The 18,012-nt window shown below is 44.4% G+C and overlaps 2 protein-coding genes across 2 annotated transcripts in view; both read right to left on the bottom strand.

Moving 5' to 3' along the window:
- The window catches only part of LOC132582735 (fatty acyl-CoA hydrolase precursor, medium chain-like), a 31,479-nt gene extending 25,641 nt beyond the window's left edge, over positions 1 to 5,838 (bottom strand). The window contains exon 1 of the mRNA XM_060254436.1: positions 5,634 to 5,838. Within this exon, the coding sequence (XP_060110419.1) occupies positions 5,634 to 5,694 (61 nt within the window). The 5' untranslated portion in view covers positions 5,695 to 5,838. The remainder of the gene's footprint in view (positions 1 to 5,633) is intronic.
- A 5,116-nt stretch (positions 5,839 to 10,954) lies between these two features.
- Positions 10,955 to 18,012, bottom strand: part of LOC132582736 (fatty acyl-CoA hydrolase precursor, medium chain-like) — a gene marked incomplete at its 5' end in the record, with an annotated part of 44,269 nt that continues 37,211 nt past the window's right edge. The window contains 4 exons of the mRNA XM_060254437.1: positions 10,955 to 11,720; positions 11,814 to 11,886; positions 13,392 to 13,544; positions 15,885 to 16,032. Of these exons, the coding sequence (XP_060110420.1) occupies positions 11,534 to 11,720; positions 11,814 to 11,886; positions 13,392 to 13,544; positions 15,885 to 16,032 (561 nt within the window). The remainder of the gene's footprint in view (positions 11,721 to 11,813; positions 11,887 to 13,391; positions 13,545 to 15,884; positions 16,033 to 18,012) is intronic.

Here is an 18,012-nt window from a genome sequence, read left to right as displayed (position 1 = left end):
TTTGCTCTGTCCTGGTTTTCTTTCATCTGGTTTACTAACAGATCAAGGAACAAGAATTGAACTTTGTGTGGTTTTACGGACACGTTTTACCTCAATTGTTTTTTGTTTTTAAAGATTGAAGGTAGCATCAAATCACAGGACAGCAGGGATCCTGCTGGTGAGATGTAGGACTAGCTGGAAGAAACTGGTTTCTTTAGCCTTGATAAGCAACAGAATCAGAGAGCATAGATTGCCATTGTATAATAGCCGGTCAGTTTCAGACCAAAGTTCCAGCTCCAGCCAAAGATCAAGAGCAAGCCCCCTGCCGAGAGAGGACAATGCCAAACTAACAGTGCACTCCTAAACAGAGTTAACATCCTTCTAAATCCATTCAAGTACTGTAATTGGGCTTAAAAGCATAGGATTGTACTGCAAATGGCATTTTCAATACATACATGCAGGTTAGCAATTTGTAGTCATGCTGGGTAGGAAAACTGTGCATAGTGATATGGCTTCCAAACTAATATCTGTGAGGCACATGTTAGGAAGAAATGCATGCTGCTTGTACCACATTGGACAATATATCCCCCAAATTCCCCAATAATATGATCGTTTCTGAGCTGTTGGAGGAAAATGTTGTGTCTTTGGATCAGCAGGCAAATTATCCGAGGTAACAGTTGTAGAAGTGTAGCCATGTTAGCCTGTTGTAGCAAAATTAGCACCTTAAAGACGAACAAAATTTATTTCTGCAGGAGCTTTTTGTGAGCAAGAGCTCACTTCTTCAGATATGGGGCAAGAAGAGTGCTACTTTGGCACTGGGGAATGCCTGAAGATTTGGAGCAGATCCTGGAGCTCAAGCCCCCCCCCCCCAAAGGGGGCCATGAGGGGGCCTCCTGCCAGCAAGGAATTTTACAAGACCCAGAGAAACAACAGCGGTTGTTCTCTGTTCTTCCTGTCTGCTCCAGTGCCCCTGCTGCCAAGAATGCCATGATGGCAGCAAGAGGTGATTGCCCGACTGCTTTTCTCTTTCAATATTCTCTTTCAGTTCCCCAGTTTGATTTCTACATATCTCTCCCATAAGGAGTGGTCCCAGGGTGATTTCCATTTTCTCTTTCAATAAGCTTCTTCTACCTTAATCACTGGAATTCTACCATGAAAGTAAGTTAGCTTTCTAATAATACCGGTTAATGGATCTTTTAACATAACAACAATTGGAACTGTTCTAAAACAAAGGTGAAGAGGAGGGAAATCCCCGCCCCTTTTCTCCGCTAGGAAGGCTTCAGAAAGCAAGGAACAAACTGGAAAACTTTCAACAATTTAAACTGGACTGAGCAAAGATATTCGAACGGATTTGGTTTATAAATAAGTAAGCGTCAAGGAGATCACCTTCTGGTTACAACGCGGTCTGAACAAAAACAGGATATGCTTACAAGAGAAATGTATGTGATGCTTAATTAGGACTAAAATGGTTAAAATTGAAATGCAGGAGGAAAATTTGAAGCTGAAGGAAACAGGTTAATCTTTGAACTATTCTCTAACTTTAACAGATTGAGTTTTTTCTGTGGGAGAAATGGCAGTTCAAACTAAAGCTTGTGATATTATGATTAACATAACCTCCTTAAAGCAGGAACTTACTCATTTAGCAGAACTGATTAGGGTTGCCAAGTCCAATTCAAGAAATATCTGGGGACTTTGGGGGTGGAGCCAGGAGACTTTGGGGGTGGAGCCAGGAGACATTAGGGTTGGAGCCAAGATCAAGCACAATTGAACTCCAAAGGGAGTTCTGGCCATCACATTTAAAGGGACGGCACATCTTTTCAATTCCTTCCTTCCATAGGAAATAATGAGGCAAAGGGGCACCTTCTTTTGAGGCTCATAGAATTGGACCCCCTGGTCCAATCTTTTTGAAACTTGGGGGGTATTTTGGGGAGAGGCACTAGATGCTATACTGAAATTTTGGTGCCTCTACCCCAAAAAACAGCCCCCCCCAGAGCCCCAGATACCCGCAGATCAATTCTCCATGATTTTCTATGGGAATAAATCTCCATAGGGAATAATAGAGTTCCCAGCAGACATTTCCCTCCCCTCCCCCTGCATTCTGATGACCCTGAAGCAGGGGGAGGGCCTCCAAACCGGGGGATCCCCTGCCCCCACCTGGGGATTGGCAACCCTAGAACTGATTCAACAACAGATGGAGACTTTTATTTTGAAATACAGCGAAAACGAAAATCTACATAAGTTATAAAAAGTCCCCAGTGATGTCTCAAACTGAGAAAAAAAGCTAAAGATTCGTTGGGAAAGGTCTGGAAGAAAATCAAAATGGAGACAGCCTGCGTAGTTATAAAACTGAAATAAAAATTAACATTGACTAAAGTTTAGGGTTGCCAAGTCCAATTCCAGAAATATCTGGGGACTTTGGGGGTGGAGCCAGGAGATTTGGGGGTGGAGCCAGGAGACACTGGGGTGGAGCCAGGAAACACTGGGGTGGAGCTAGGAGCAAGGGTGTGACAAGCACAATTGAACTCCTTCCCTCCACCCTCCCCTTCTCCGATTCCACCCCAGAGGCGGAGCAGAGCGGGCGACGCCGCCGCACTGCTGCCGCCTCTTCCCCGCCCCACCGCAGCTGCTCCTCCAAGATGGGCCCAGCCTGAGCCCATCTCGGAGGAGCAGCCACGGAGCAGCCGAGGCGAAACCAGAGAAGGGGAGGGGAGGGTGGAGGCAGGCCAGGAGCACGACGAGCCGCAAGTCCGGGTCCTAGAAGGACCCAGACTCGCGGCCCGCCACACTCCTGGCCCACCCCCACCCCTGTCTCCACCTCAGAGGCGGAGCGGGCAATGCTGCCGCGCCGCCCCCTCCCCGCCCCATCCCAGCTGCTCCTCCGAGATGGGCTCAGCCTGAGCCCATTTTGGAGGAGCAGCCACAGTGAAGCGGAGAAGAGGCGGCAGCAACGCAGCGGCGTCGCCCGCTCTGAGATGGGGCAGCTCGCCACGCTCCTTGGCACCGTTTCCCCCCTTCCCCCGCTTCGTTTTTTTGGAGAGCGGGGGAAGAGTGTGTAAATTCTGGGGTCCCCCGCCAGGGCGGGAGGGTTGGGAAGCCTACTAAAGCTTGCACAGGAAGAAGTGAAAAAGTGGTGATCGTACCACTTTCAGCAAAACGAAGGGAGATATCAAGAGGAGAAAAGGCAAATTTCAGCAAGAGGATCAAATTTTGGAAAGCGTTCAAAAAGAAGAGATTTTAAACTGCTTTTGTATTTTTTGTGCTCCGCCCTCTTTTTTACATCTAGCTGGTTAATATTGAATCAATAAAAGGGGCTAATAAATGCTTCCGTAATGGCAAATAAGATTTTAAGAATTGGGATGCCTTTTTTCAGTTTGTTATAATTATCTATGGAAGTTAAATAGAACAATGTAATTAAGAGTGGGCTATGGAAATTGTATGGGTTTTTATTTACTTAAAAATAAACAAGTATGGGAGATGAGGTAACTATTGCATTCTAACTTGTGTTTTTCAGAGCACAATGAAAATAGGATTTACAGTCTCCAAATTTTTTTTTAAAGAATTCTAAATGTTTAAAGTAGCCACAATTCAATTTGGGTAAATTGGTAGTAAGACAGGCTACACAAATATTTTGTAATCTTAAGTCTGCTCCTGACATTTCTGACAAGAGAAACTATCGATAACAAAATAGATAAACCACTGTGTTTTCTGTTTTTGCTTCCTCTTTCTGTTAAAAATAAGTAAATTAATATTAAGGGTAAAGGAACTATATTTACCTTTTATGCTTATGTTAACTGCTAATATTGTTATATCCATTAGCTGGCTTTTATTTTTAATGATGTTAAAATTAACCAGTCAGCTCTGTTTCAGAGTTGGTTCTTCTGCTTTTCTCATTTGTACCTACTGAAGATGAAAAGTTTAGATTTATATTATAAGCTAAAGAATAGTTAAAAGTATATAACAAAATAAGACTGTAGAATTAAAGGGCTATAATGGGTAAAATTTTAAGGCTTTCAGGTAGAAAGAATTTGGTATTTTGTCTTTAAGTAGAAATGTAACAGGTATATATACTGCTTCTCTTTGTATTTTCGTTTATGTTTTTCTATCTTGTATCCCCTTCCCTTTTTTGCTTCCGTAACCCCGCATTTCCTACTCTTTTTATATTCAAACTTAATAAAAAAATTTAAAATACCACATTTAACAACTTGGATCAACACACATTAATTGCTCTTTCTTTTCTGGCTCTTTTAGACTGGACAAAACACATTTATGTAATTAGCTAATTTATTCACAACCTTTGGCCCCTTTTTGCCAGAGGAGATTTTGCGGTTTTGCTGAGCTTTCCCACCTGTTCAGCCCCACCCCTTGACGGCTCATGGCTTTGAAAGGAGGTGCTGCCTTTTGCTTAGGGAGGCTTTGTTAGCTCGGAGTTATTTATTTGATGAGAATTGGGTTCATATAATAAAGTCCTTGTTAGTTTGAAAGAAGTCTCTGTGTATCTTCAGTTTTCATACTTGCACACAGTCAGTCAGTCAGTCACATTTTATTTGTATCCCGCCCTCCCCGACCAAGCGGCTCAGGGCGGCTAACAGCATAAAATTCGATACATACATTGTATAATAAATAACATTTGAGGACAATTAATTAAAATCCATAAAATTCTAAAAAACATTAATACATTTAATACACACACATTGGGGTTGCCAGCCTCCAGGTGAAGCCTGGAGATTTCCCGCTTTTACAACTGATCTCCAGTTGGCAGAGATCAGTTCCCCTGGGGGAAAATGGCTGCTTTAAAGGGTGGACTTTGTGGCATTGTACCTGCTGAGGTCCCTCCCTGAACCCCGCCCTCTCCCAGATCCACCCCCAAAATCTCCCAGTGTTTTCCAACACAGACCTGGCAACCCTAACACACATGCAGCCTCTGCTGACCACATTGGCTTGTGGCATTCACAGCCTGATATTCTCTGCTAAGTTACACAAATACGTTGAAGTAATTTCCCAACAAAAAGTTCTGTTCAAACACGAAAACCACATTTATAACCCCCAAAGCCTCCCAGTCCTTCCTCTATATCAGGAGCTGCCAAACTTGCTTAATGTAAGAGCCACATAGAATAAATGTCAGATGTTTGAGAGGCACAAGACATGGAAGTCAGTCATTTGAGAACTGCAAGACGGAAGGAAGTTGAGGTGGAAAGAAAGCAACTTTACATTTAAATGCATTCTGCAAGCCACCGGCTGGTTTGGCTTGGAGAAGTGATTTAAATGCCTTCTCCAAGCTGGCTGATGGGGTGGTGGGGGTTTTGAGAGCCACACAATATGTATGAAAGAGCCACATGTGGCTCCTGAGCTGCAGTTTGGCCACACCTGCTCTATATCCATCAGGCTGGGTTAAATACCCCCTCAAGCCAGCCTGATGGATGTAGTTTTCTGCGCATCTGATGAAATGAGCATTGACTCATGAAAACTCACACTGAAATAAATTGTAAAACCGCCACCAGATTCCTGTATCATGATCCTAATTTTCCTGTAGTAATTTCATGACGCACCCTTCGCTAACCCTTCTCCAAACAATGCCATTTTCTTGTCTGCTCCATTGCTGCAACAGGGGGAAAAAATTAAAATAACCCTAGTTTCTGCTCATTTAAAGAACTTACCTTCGGCTACCCACGTAGCAAAGATCAGCAGGAAAGCCCATATCCCTTTTCTGTTTGACATGGTGAGTCTGCTCAGAGGCCTCTGTAACTTGTACACTGGATATCTTTAAATACTCTGCTGCAGTTCAAGGTCCGTTTTGAGATCAGATAACAGGCTTGCACTGAATTTCAGTCCTTGACAGCTCTGCAGGTTTGAGGTACATAGACCGGCACCTTCTTGGAAGTGGGCCTGAAAAAGAAGTCGCTCCACCTTCTCAGGCAGTTGAAAGGATTTCAAACAATACTAAAGAGCAAGGGAGGGAGAGCTCTGGAAACCAGTCCCTGGATTTCATTGCCGAATTAAACCCTGTGGAGGTCTCTAGGCAGTAAAAATCTCAGGGGCCAACTTGCAAATTATCTCAGAGCCAGAGAGCCGGGCCCGCTGCCCATGACCCCTACTGCAGCCTGCCAGCACCTTCTCAAAAGCTCCTTTGACAAAGCTGTGGCGGAGAGGCAGAGAGAGGCAGACTTGGCAACAACACCAGCAGCAGTTACACCAGGCAAGTTGGGCAAAGAGCGGCTCAGTTACTGGTTGTGTGTGCAGGCTGGGAGGGCTGCAAGCAGGGGGGGAAACTCGGGGGGGGGGGGGAGAGCCGGCCTGGGGCCCCTAAAGATGTGGGGGCCCATAGGCCAGTGCCTACTTGGCCTAATTGTTAATCCAGCCCTGGGGCTATAAGAGTATACAGAAGTCTCAAGTCACCAGTCTTGTGTCAAGCTCTGCTGGCTTTTATGAGAAGCTGGAGGAGGGGGAACCATGGAGGACAACTGTTGTAAATCTGGAAGTCCTCGGATCTGAATCTTCCCTGCCATGAAGGCAGCCATAGAGATAGGGTTGCCAAGTCCAATTCAAGAAATAGCTGGGGATTTTGGGGGTGGAGCCAGGATACTTTGGGGTGGAGCCGGGAGACATTAGGGGTGGAGCCAAGATCAAGCATGATTGTGCTACAAAGGGAGTTCTGGCCATCACATTTAAAGGGACGGCATACCTTTTCAATTCCTTCCTTCCATAGGAAATAATGAAGGATAGGGGCACCTTCTTTTGGGGCTCATAGAGTTGGACCCCCTGGTCCAATCCTTTTGAAACTTGGTATTTTGGGGAGAGGCACTAGATGCTATACTGAAAAGTTGGTGCCTCTATCCAAAACAACAGCCCCCCCAGAACCCCAGATCAATTCTCCATGATTTTTCGATGGGAATAAATCTCCATAGGGAATAATAAGAGTTCCCAGCAGACATTTCCCTCCTCACTTTCTGACGACCCTGAAGCGGGGGGAGGGCCTCCAAACCGGGGGATCCCCTGCCCCCACCTGGGGATTGGCAACCCTACATAGAGAAGCTGTTGCTTCCTGGCTCTAGCCCTTCAGTCTGGTTTATATCACTATGGACTGGCAATCATACAGGATTGTTTTAAGGATGGGAACAAAATAGAAACGCTCAACACTTCTCAGCACTAAGATCCTGCAAGGAAATGCAAGGCGGAGCAATGGATTGGGACACTCTCCCCGCCATGCAATAGTGATAACCTGAGATTCACACTTTTACTAACTTCTGGCCTTTTGAGAATGAGTAAACACCATGGTTGTGGGGGGGGGGCAATCACAAAATGACTACTGTGGCATGCTGTGCCCATTCCCAAAATGCTGGGAGTGAAGGAAAAATTGTCTTGATGAACGCCAATGCTGCTTGCTCTGCTTCTTAGGAATGAACTTTGGTACCCCAGGAGCAGTCAGAAGCTTCAGAGGCAGTTTCAACCAGCTAAGGATGCACAGCTTTTTAAATCAGTAGATAAGACCCCAAGAATGTGGGGAAATATTCTTAGACATGTGCAGTACATGACTAGCTATGCTAGCAAGCCTCTGCAGACATGTGGATGTATCGAGTTGCAATGCTGTGTAAACTGGTGGAATGGAGGTGATGGAAAGATGACAGAAACTGGAGTATAAATATAAGGGCTCATGGAGAAGGAAGAAGAAAAATGCTTTTGTAACTTTTGTAGTCAGGAAGGATTATTTGGCCATGGCACAATACAGCTTAGAAATTTTTTGACTGCTTCAGTGTGACTATTGGAGTAAGAACCCCTCATTCAGGACCCAGTTATTTCACCATCAAGAAGCTGCAGTCCAAACATCTTTCTATGATGCAGGAAACTGTTTCTTAAGGGGTTCTCCCTGCAGACACAAAGGTAATACCCCCTTGGTTATTCTGAAGTTCTTTACAGAGTTACCAAATTCTACATGGGGCCTGGAGGAAACGGCAGGTCCTCTGGAGGAAATGGCAACTTTGGGCAGACATTATGGCATTATACCCCAAAGAGGTCCTCCCATCTCCAAACTCTACCATCCCCAGACACTGCCTCCAAATCTCCAGGAATTTCCCAAGCAGGAGTCAGCACCCCTATGCTCTGGTGAGTTGTAGGACAGCCAGGATTAGCTCTTTACTTCAGATACGAGATGCTTTGTCAAAGAAATGAATAAGCTACCAGAAACCCATCTGTGAATGCCATGGTGCCCCATGCACGCCATGTTAGACATCATTGGTTAGATGGATAACTTATTGGTCAATGATCAAAAAGCAAATTAAGCTTTTCTAGGGCTATAACAATGTCATTCATCTTCTCTGGCATTGACATGTCTTTCAGGTGCTTGGAGAAACAGCAGACTTTCAGATAGGATTGCCCACTAGAGTTGCCAACCTCCAGATGGGACCTAGATTTCTCTCAGAATTACAGTTGATCTCCAGATGGCGGAAATCAGTTATAGAGGAAATGTTGACTTTAGAAGGTGGCCTCTACGATGTCACATCACTGTTGAGGGTCCCTTCCTTCTCCAAGCTCCACTCTCAAATCTTGAGAAATTTCCCAACTGCCATTGGCAACCCTGTCATTGAGGTAAAAAATGCAGGGCTTTTTTTTTGTAGCAGGAACTCCTTTGCATATTAAACCACACAAACCTGATGTAGCCTATCCTTCTGGAACTTACAGTAGGCCCTGTACTAAGAGCCCTGTAAACTCTTGGAGGATTGGCTACCTCAGGGATGTGTGGCCTAATATGCAAAGGAGTTTCTGCTACAAACAAAAAAGCCCTGAAAAAATGTCAACTACCTTCTACAAGGGCAAATCCAGGATTTCACATGAGATCCTAGGACAAAGGTGTTGAACTTGTTTGTTATGAGGGCCAGATCTGACATAAAAGTTACTTTATCAGGCTGGTCCATGACTACCCTAAAATGTAATGCCAGGTACTGGAGATATAACTGTATATATGACACAGGCAAGCCCACTTAATTATATTATTTTATTGCTCTCAAAATACAAACAAAAGCAAATGATTCCTTGGAGTGAATGCAATTTATTTAGAGAGGAATCCACAAAAGCCCCCAAAAATGTATTTAATCATACGCAAGACTAGGTTTTTTTCCCCCTAAGGGATACCACACCTGCTGCCCCCTAGTCATTTCTTTTCATTTATTGACAGCTTCATCCACACACACCTCGCTGTGAGCACCTGCATGCCTGCTCCCCCTCAAACAGACTCCTACCTTCCCTCTCTTGCACCAGTTATTGGTGGGACAGATAAGAGCCCTGATTGGGCTGGAATTTGCCAAGTCATCTGTAGCAACCCTACTGCTGTATCATGCATTAGAATGATCCACATATAATGGTTGAAGAGCTGATGCAGAGCATATAATCATACCAATGCCCTTTTACAGCTTTGCACATTCTCCCACTGATTTCACATTTTTGCAAAGTGATCAGCAGTGCAATCCTAAACAGAGTGAGATCCATCTAAGCACATTGACGTCAGGGGATTTAGAGGAGCGTCACTCTGTTTAGGATTGTGCTGGTATCCCAGGATACTTGTAACAGGGCACCGAAAAAGGGCCCTGTGTATCAATTGCAAACTTTGCTTTGGCCTAGTGGAGCACACAGTTACGGTGGAGACCTCCTTGAATGCTTGCACTGCTTTTTTTTTTTACAGGCCGCTGGAAAACATTTGCTGTTGCTTAATTGCATATCATGTTGTAAATCCAAACAAACCCTTACCGTGGATACTCATAATAGCTTTTTCTCTGCAAATATCCACCTGCATAATTACTGAGGGGAGTGGCCAGGTATCAAGTCACAGTTTGTCTAGGGTGCCAAAAAGGGACGGTCCTGAAAGGCACTCCCTCAGATTCATACCCACCCTCTTGAAATTCTACAGTGAAACAGAACCCCAATGTTTATATCTGCGCACAGTTTTGCAAACTGCTTCTCTTTGTCCTACTCATCACATGAGAATGGCTAATTTGAAGGGGTGATTGAATGAATTTCAGTTCCTTCTCCACAAAAACCAAAGCTAACTATATCTATCCATGATCCATCCAAGGAGGGGGAGAATCAAAAACAATTGTAGTTTCATACTTTTTCATACTTGGATCAAACCAAAGTGGCACAAAAGGAAGATTACCCTGAATGTATGATGAACCCCCTAAAAATATTATGCACACACAACCCCCCCCCCCATTACTAAACATAACTTTTATTTTCCTGCATTGTGCAGGGGGTTGAACCAGATGACCCTGGAAGTCCCTTCCAACTCTATTGTTCTATGATTCTATAACTGTAACATATTCAAATAGAAGCAACCTCTCATTTTTGAAGGGTCAGCTTAAACAAAACATACACTCAAGTTTTGCATTTCAATAAATAGTGTATTTATAAGGGGGGGATAACAAGAATAATGTTATTTAAGACAGCGCTAAGAGCCCAAAAGACTGCCGTTTGTTCCTGTCTTAAAATGGAAAGCCAGAGGTACTTCAGACGAATTTGATTACACTGCCAGGGGTGCAAAACAGACTTTAAGATATCCCAGAGACTTCTAGAATGAAGGTAGAAAACCACAGAGTCTCTCTTTTTAAAACTATAAAAAATCAGAAATTTGTCCGACCACTCAGCATTATCCAGAACACAAAGACCCTCTTAAGGCTAAGAGCAGCAGAAACAGCCTGGACCATGGCTCAGTGGCCGAGCTTCTATTTTGCATGCAGAAGGTCCCTGGCATCTCCCGTGAAAAAGATGAGGCAGCGGGTGATGTGAAAAGCCTCTGACTTGAGAAAGCTACTGTCAGTCACAGTAGACAAGACTATCCTTGACAGATGCCAAATGCAGTGCACACGCTTAACTGTCTAATGGGTTGTGCTCACTGCAATGTGTGTTACTTGAGCCAAAATTAAGGTAAAGATATGGTTTGGCACTTTCCCTGTCTCCCCTTTCTTACTATATTCAATAACTTGATTAAAAAAACTTTCGAAGTGTATTTTAATGGGTCAATCAAATCTGTGGGAATTTACGAAAGAAGATAAACAGCAGTTCTGAACAAGAAAATATTGCATTTTTAGATGACATGTATAGGTTGTATGTTTCCCCGATTAGGCAAACAACTTCACATGGCTGTTTCAGATTGGAGGATTAATAGAGGTTTAAATCCCGTCCCCTCTGAATTGGGTCCCCACACACCTAATTTGGAGGGGGGGCGGTTAGGACCTGGTTCTCCCAGAATCAACCTTTTCTGCTTGAGCCGTAAGACACCTGCTATGATTCCAGTTTAAAACACTTTCTTAATTTTTAACCTATGATACCCATTTCATCCCATGCACCTTGTCAAGTCACCCAACCAATTAATTGACTAAATACAGCAGCCCTGATTTCTGTTCTTACTATTCATTGACAGCATCTGTCAATAACTACCTACCTGCTGATAAGAATCACCTGAAACTTCCTTCCCTCCCTTTAGGACTAAAACATGATTTGACAAATACTGCTTTCAAGTACCATTTTAAAGTATTTGGTGTTACAGGACAACAGCAAACAATATTGCCAGTTAAAGATCCACATGTGCTTCCTTTTCTTTTGTGGCTTTTTTCATTTTGTCATTCAAGATCCCAAGCCAGAAGTCAACCTGCTTCTTTTTCAGTTTCTCCGCTGCCCGTTGCTGCAGGTTCAGTTCCAGGTATCCTTCGTTCTGGTCATAGAGTGGCCACTTCACCAACCCTTTGCCATTTGGATTTCTAGAAAACATGAAAGTCGCATTTGGAACATGAGTGTTATTTGCAAGCTGTGGAAATTGAACCTCATTGCTTCAAAACAGCCAAGAATCTCACCCTGTGCGGGCAAAGTTGGCCCAGTATTTCATGATTGTCTTGCTGAGTTGCTTCTCATCCTCCATTCCATCACCTGAAGATGAGACGGGAGAGACAAAATGAAAAATAATTTCCATGGCTCAGTAATGGGGTATCTGCTTCCAGCGCCAACCCTAGGGTGTGTAGTGCCCCAAGCAGGCTCCCTGCCCCCCTGCTGCCCCCCTCCTGCTGCAACCACCTGCCCTCCTCCCTCTGCAGTGTTGCAACGCAGCACCGCGCTCTGTCGCCACCCCCTCTGATCAGAGTGCGCCGCACCGAGGCTCGGCCCTATCGACTTCAAGGCCGCCAGCATCTGACCCATCTTTGAAAAGCAGAACCAGAAGCGAGGGGGAGCGAAGCCTCCAGTGCACTCTTCAAAGACAGAACAGATGCTGGCTGTGTAGAAGCCAATAAGGCCGAGCCTCGGCGTGGTGTGCTCAGATCGCACCGGGGGGGGGGGGGGCAGGCAGAGTGCAAGGGAAGGGCAGCAGTAGGGGGGGGGAGGAAGGCAAACTAGCTGTTTGTCATGGGCACTGGGAGGGAGCCCAATTTGGTGCCCCCCTCCTGGCGCCGTAGGCAAGCACCTGGTTTGCCTAGTGGGTGAGCTGGCCCTACTGCTTCGCATGTGGAAGGTCACAGGTTCAATCCCCAGTCTCTCCGATTTAAGAAGTAACAGGTGATGAGAAAGAATTCCACTTGAGATGCTGGAGAGAGGCTGTCACTTGGAGCAGACAAGACTGACCAGTAGAAGACAGCCTCATCTGCACAATTAACCAGTGCTGGATTAAACCCTGTGGAGGCCCTTAGACAGTTGAAAACTTGGGGGGCCCCTTGCAAATTATCTCATAGTCTGAGCACTCACCCCACCTTCCCCACTGCAGCAGGTGAAACAGATGTGCTGCCTTTTGCACAGTATGAGGAGAAGACATTAGACTCCTAATGATTAAGGGACAGTTCTTTCAAGGTGAACTGCTGAGGCTTACTGAACTCTCCTTACGTTATTATTTAATTAGTGCATTTGTAACCTGCTCTTTCTCCAAAGAGCTTGTGTGTCCCCCCCACACACACATTTTGTCATCACAACAACCTTCCTGTGAAGTAGGGTAGACTGAGAAAGAGTGACTGGCTCAAGGTCATGGCAGCATGGGGATTTGAACTCAGATCTCCCAGGTCCTAGAACAACACTGTCTTGGTTTTGTTCTTACCTGAGGGATCTCGGCTATTTCTATCATTGTGTTTACCAAAATTCTTTGGAAAAGAGACCCATTTCTCCCTCAAGCCTCATTTCCCCCTTCAAGCCTCAGCTGAAAATTTGCCAGATGGACAGGGAAATATTTCCACAGAGCCTGGATTGAGGCTGATTAGGATCTGTATTTTGGGTCTTGCAGTTTTGTATTTATAATTTTTCTGCTTTGTTTTATTTTAAAATCTGGATTTTATGTTTGGGTATACTATTGCTGTAATTCACATTGAAAATAGAGGACAATCACAATGGTAATGCTGCACACAGCTAATGCATTTCTGAAGGTCGCCTGCTATTAAATTAATCTGTAACCATACCCTTACTAGCGAAGAGTGATGCGTTTAAGAATGGGAATCCGAAAACAGAGAATACTTCGTCACCATGGTCTGCCTTCACAAAATCTGGCCGGATATCTTTGAACCTACTGGGCCCATGCTGGTATTCATAAAAGTAGACAGGAGCACCAGAATCTGGAGAAAAGAAAAGAGAGCCACTGTTAGCTAGGATTGCCAACCCCAGGTTGGGAAATTCCTGGAGGCTTTGGGGGTGGAGACTGGGGAGGCTAAGAAAAAATGCCAGAGTCCATCCTCCAGTGCAGCACTTTCTTCTAATCTCTGTAGTCTGGAAGTCAGTTGCAGTTCCAGGAAACCTCCAGGCCTTACCTGGGGATTGGCAACCCTTAAAGTGGTACAGCTTCCCAAACTGCTGGATATGCTCTATAGGAAGCCACAGTCATAGTGGTGCTTCAGAGGAGCACACACGGTTCAGTCGTACACACACCACAGGGCACCAGCTGCTTTTTCACCATATGACTCAGAGCTCCATGAGACCTTGCCATTTTTTTCTGTTCATTCCAAATGACTTTTTTTCTTTTCCAAATGTAGCTGCCAGCATTTCTCCATCAAAGAGATCTTTAGCTATTTCCTCACCTGCTGCTTTCTTTCTGGAAAAAAACACCCGTCAGCTGACTTTATCCCTTCTCCATTATTCCCTCTAAAAGTCTAGTCACCATCAGGATATGGTTCACTTAATTCTTAATCGATCAGCACCCCTAGTTTCTATCTAAACTAAGAAGACAGACATGGTTGTTATTACTGCTAGGTAAAAACAGCTATGCATGGGAGGAGAGACGCTACTTAACTACTGTTTATTCAAAACTATTTAGCGCATACTGAGCATTATACCACCTTCAGCAGTGCTTGCACAGTGATAAGAGGAAAATTTTAACCCACACATTACTGATTATCCGAGTGCGGAAATTAAGAGGTCTCCGTTATAGTGACCAATGTAGTAGACAACATGTTGCTCATGAGGGAAGAGGATTATGACAAAGCGCCTTCTTTTCTCCACAAGGCATCCCCTGAGGTTAAGTACCTGAAAGTGTGGGCCTCTCTCTGTTGTTTACTCCTTCCCTGCCAGCAGGACTGCAGCAGAGTTTGAGGAGGAAGGGCACCTGGGGAGGGGGGCATCAGGTTGAAGAAATGTGATGGCAAACAGCAGCAAAGGAGTTGGGGACAAGAGGACTGGTGTGATACAACTTCCACGGCAGGTAGTGAGGTGCTGCAGAGTCCATGAAAGAGGTCAGTCAGCTGAAGGAGCAGCACCAAGACAGAGCCCACTCACACACATGGCTATTTCTCTCCATGTGACGAAAAGCTCTTGCCAACTCTCCCAGCCTTGTTTCTCTCTTTCCAGCTACTAGGAGGAAATTCTGAAAGGATCTGTGCTGGAGCACAGGTTCATACCAGGAGAGGGGACCCTTTAACAACGTGGGCCTCAGGACTTTAAAGGAAAGGATCAGCACGTTAAAATGAGCCTAGAAACATTATTGGTAACCAAAGAAGTTGCTTTAAAATATGCAGGGCTTTTTTTCTTCAGGAGTGCACAGGAGCAGAGCTTTACCAGTCTGGCCAGGGCTCCAGCCAGCCTGACCCACCAGGCAACAGCCACATGCTCCCAGGACAGGCGGTGTGGCCTAATATTCAAATGAGCTCCTGCTGGGCTTTTTCCTACCAAAAAAGCAATGAAAATATATATGATATGATCACTTTTATCACTTTTATTAGGGCTTTTTTTCTGGGCAAACGCGGCGAAACAGAGTTATGGACCCTCTTTGTGAAACAAAATTATCAACAAATGTTTAAAAGTTCACGAGGGGCACCCTTGTATTGTTCCTTCATTTCTCTCTTGAGAGTGTTGGCACCTCTTTTTCTAGAAACCCCCCTTAACCTCTGCTGTTTAGATTGGACCCCCCTCTCCCCATGTCTGTGTGATTGAGGCAGACCAGAGTTCCCCAACATGGTGCCCATGGGCACCATGGTGCCTACCAGTACTTCCTTTGGTGCCCACCAAGCTTTTCAGAAAGTGGGTGGGGCCATTTTAAGGCAGGACTTGTTATTGCCTGTATTCATTCAAATGAAAAGGTTTTCCAGTGGAAAATCGAGAGAACTGGTAAGCACCCGAGCTTTCCTTTCAATGTGGATCCATTCCCTCTTCAGGTTTTTGTTATTCCCAGGAGGTGTAAGGATGGAGATATTTTGTTTGGCTCTTCCTCCTGTGGAAGCCATTGGGGGTTTGGCTCCGCCTTTTGTGGGAACCATTCAAAATTCTAAATGTGCCACAAGGGTGAAGTAGACCTAAATGAAACAAATCTTCTTCGTTGAGAGTACCTTCACAGCACATCTAGTATCTCTTTACAGAAAGGACTCATATTTTGGCAGTGAAATCCAAATGTGAAACCCAGTGAGAAATTTTGGCCAAAGGCCTTCTAAAGGTCTGCTATGAGAGTTCTGTTATTTTAGAAAGCTCACCTCTCTGGCTTCTTGCTGTTTGAACAGCAGGAACCACAAAGATAGCATCTCCCATCAGCTCTTGGAAGCGCTCTCGTAACTTGATACGATCTTCTGTGTCTCCCAGATACTCATCCAATACCTTCTTTGCAGATTCAGGCGAGAGCCCCTGCAATGAAAGGAAACGCCAGGCATGCTGAGGGCATTTATAACATTATCTTTTTACCATGAGCGCCGGTACCACTTCATGGACTGGTCTAAAGTGCTAATTGTTTGGAGAAACCGTAGCCTTTGGTCATGTTTCTTTATGATTGGAAAGATTTGTTTCAATGGTGTGAGTATAACCTCTACGAAAAGCTTTTTGGAGGAAATAATGTGCCACAAAACAGCCACATCCCACATTCAACTATATTAACTGATAGGATTCTTTCCAGCATTTTGGTGTTTTTCTTGGGGGGCAGTGGAGTATTTGTGTGTGTGTGTGTGTATGTGTGTCTGAATCTGTGTACATGCATACCTAGATGTTATGGTGACTTTTGGAAACTCCTACTGGGGCATGTAGGATATTCAGAGAAGTGGCTTGATACAGCCTGCCTCTGCCTCCCGCTCCTGGTATTTCAAGGAGGTCTTCCTTCCAAGTATTTGCCAGGGTTGGCCCAGCTTAGCTTCTGAAATGTGATGAGATTGGGCTTGCCTGGGCTATCCAGGTTGGGACTGTTGTTTTTTTGGCAGGTTGGTTCTTTGATTTCAGTGCTATTAATCTTCCTAGTATAGAATCATAGAGTTGGAAGGGACCCCCCCCCCCCGCCAGGGTCATCTAGTCCAACTCCCTGCACAATGCAAGAAATTCACAAGTACTTCCCCCCAAGTTCACAGGATCAGCACTGCTGTCAGATATCATCTAACCTCGGTTTAAAAACCTCCAAGGAAGGAGAGCCCACCACCTCCCAAGAAAGCCTCTTCCACTGAGGAACCGCTCTAACTCTCAGAAAGTTCTTCCTAATGTTGTCCTGGAAACTCTTTTGATTTAATTTCAACCTCTGGGGCAACAGAAAACACTTCTGCATCATACTCTATGTGACAGCCCTTCAAGTATGTGAAGATGGTAATGATATCACCTCTCAGCTACTTCCTCTCCAAGCTAAACATATCCAGCTCCTTCAACCTTTCTTCATAGGACAAGGTCTCCAGACCCCTCACCATCTTTGTTGCCCTCCTCTGGACCCATTCCAGCTTGTCTATACCTTTCTTAAGATGTGGAGCCCCAAACTGAACACAATACTCCAGATGAGGTCTTACCAGAGCAAGGCGATACCATCACTTCACATGATCAGGACACTACATTTCTATGTTTTAACAATTTATTGATAACATATGGTTACAAAACTTAATAATTAGATTTTATACTAACCCATATGATTATTCAATCCCCCCCTCCCTCCGATGTTGACTTCCCCGAAGTTATAGATTTAAGTTCAATTCTACAGGTACTACTAACCAATCAAAGTTCAATATTTTTTTTCTCATTAATACTAAAAAATTGTCCAATGTCTTTTTACATTCCACTCTTTCTCTATATATCCTTTAAATTTTTTCCACTCCTTTTTGAATATATCTAAATCATAGTTTCTTAAAGTTCTAGTTAGTTTGTTCATCTCACTCCACGATAAAACTTTCATAATCCAGTCCCATTTCTCTGGTGTTTTTTCTTGTTTCCACAGCTGCGCATACAATGTCCTAGCAGCTGAGAGCAAATTAAAGCAGGACACTACATTTTTGTTAATACGGCCCAAAACTGCATTTGCCTTTTTAACCACTGCATCACACTGCTGATTCATGTTCAGGGCATGGTCCACTAAGTCCATGGTCCACTAAGTCCATCATGGTCCATGGTCCCTAGATCCTTTTCACACAGACTACTGCCAAGGCAAGTCTCCCCCATCTTGTAATGATGCATTGAATTTTTCCTACCTAAATGCAGAACTTTACATTTATCCCCGTTAAAATTCATTTTATCGGTTTTAGGCCGGTTTTATTAGTTTTAGCCCTGTCAAGATCATCCTGTATCCTTCCTGTTTCTGTCTTCTACTGTATTTGCAATCCTTCCCAATTTAGTATCACCTACAAATATAATGAGCATTCCCTCTAT

Source organism: Heteronotia binoei, chromosome 14 (assembly GCF_032191835.1).
Source record: "Heteronotia binoei isolate CCM8104 ecotype False Entrance Well chromosome 14, APGP_CSIRO_Hbin_v1, whole genome shotgun sequence".
NCBI lineage: Eukaryota > Metazoa > Chordata > Lepidosauria > Squamata > Gekkonidae > Heteronotia > Heteronotia binoei.
The sequence above is the reverse complement of the archived record's forward strand: the minus strand, read 5'-3'. Positions and strand labels throughout refer to the sequence as shown.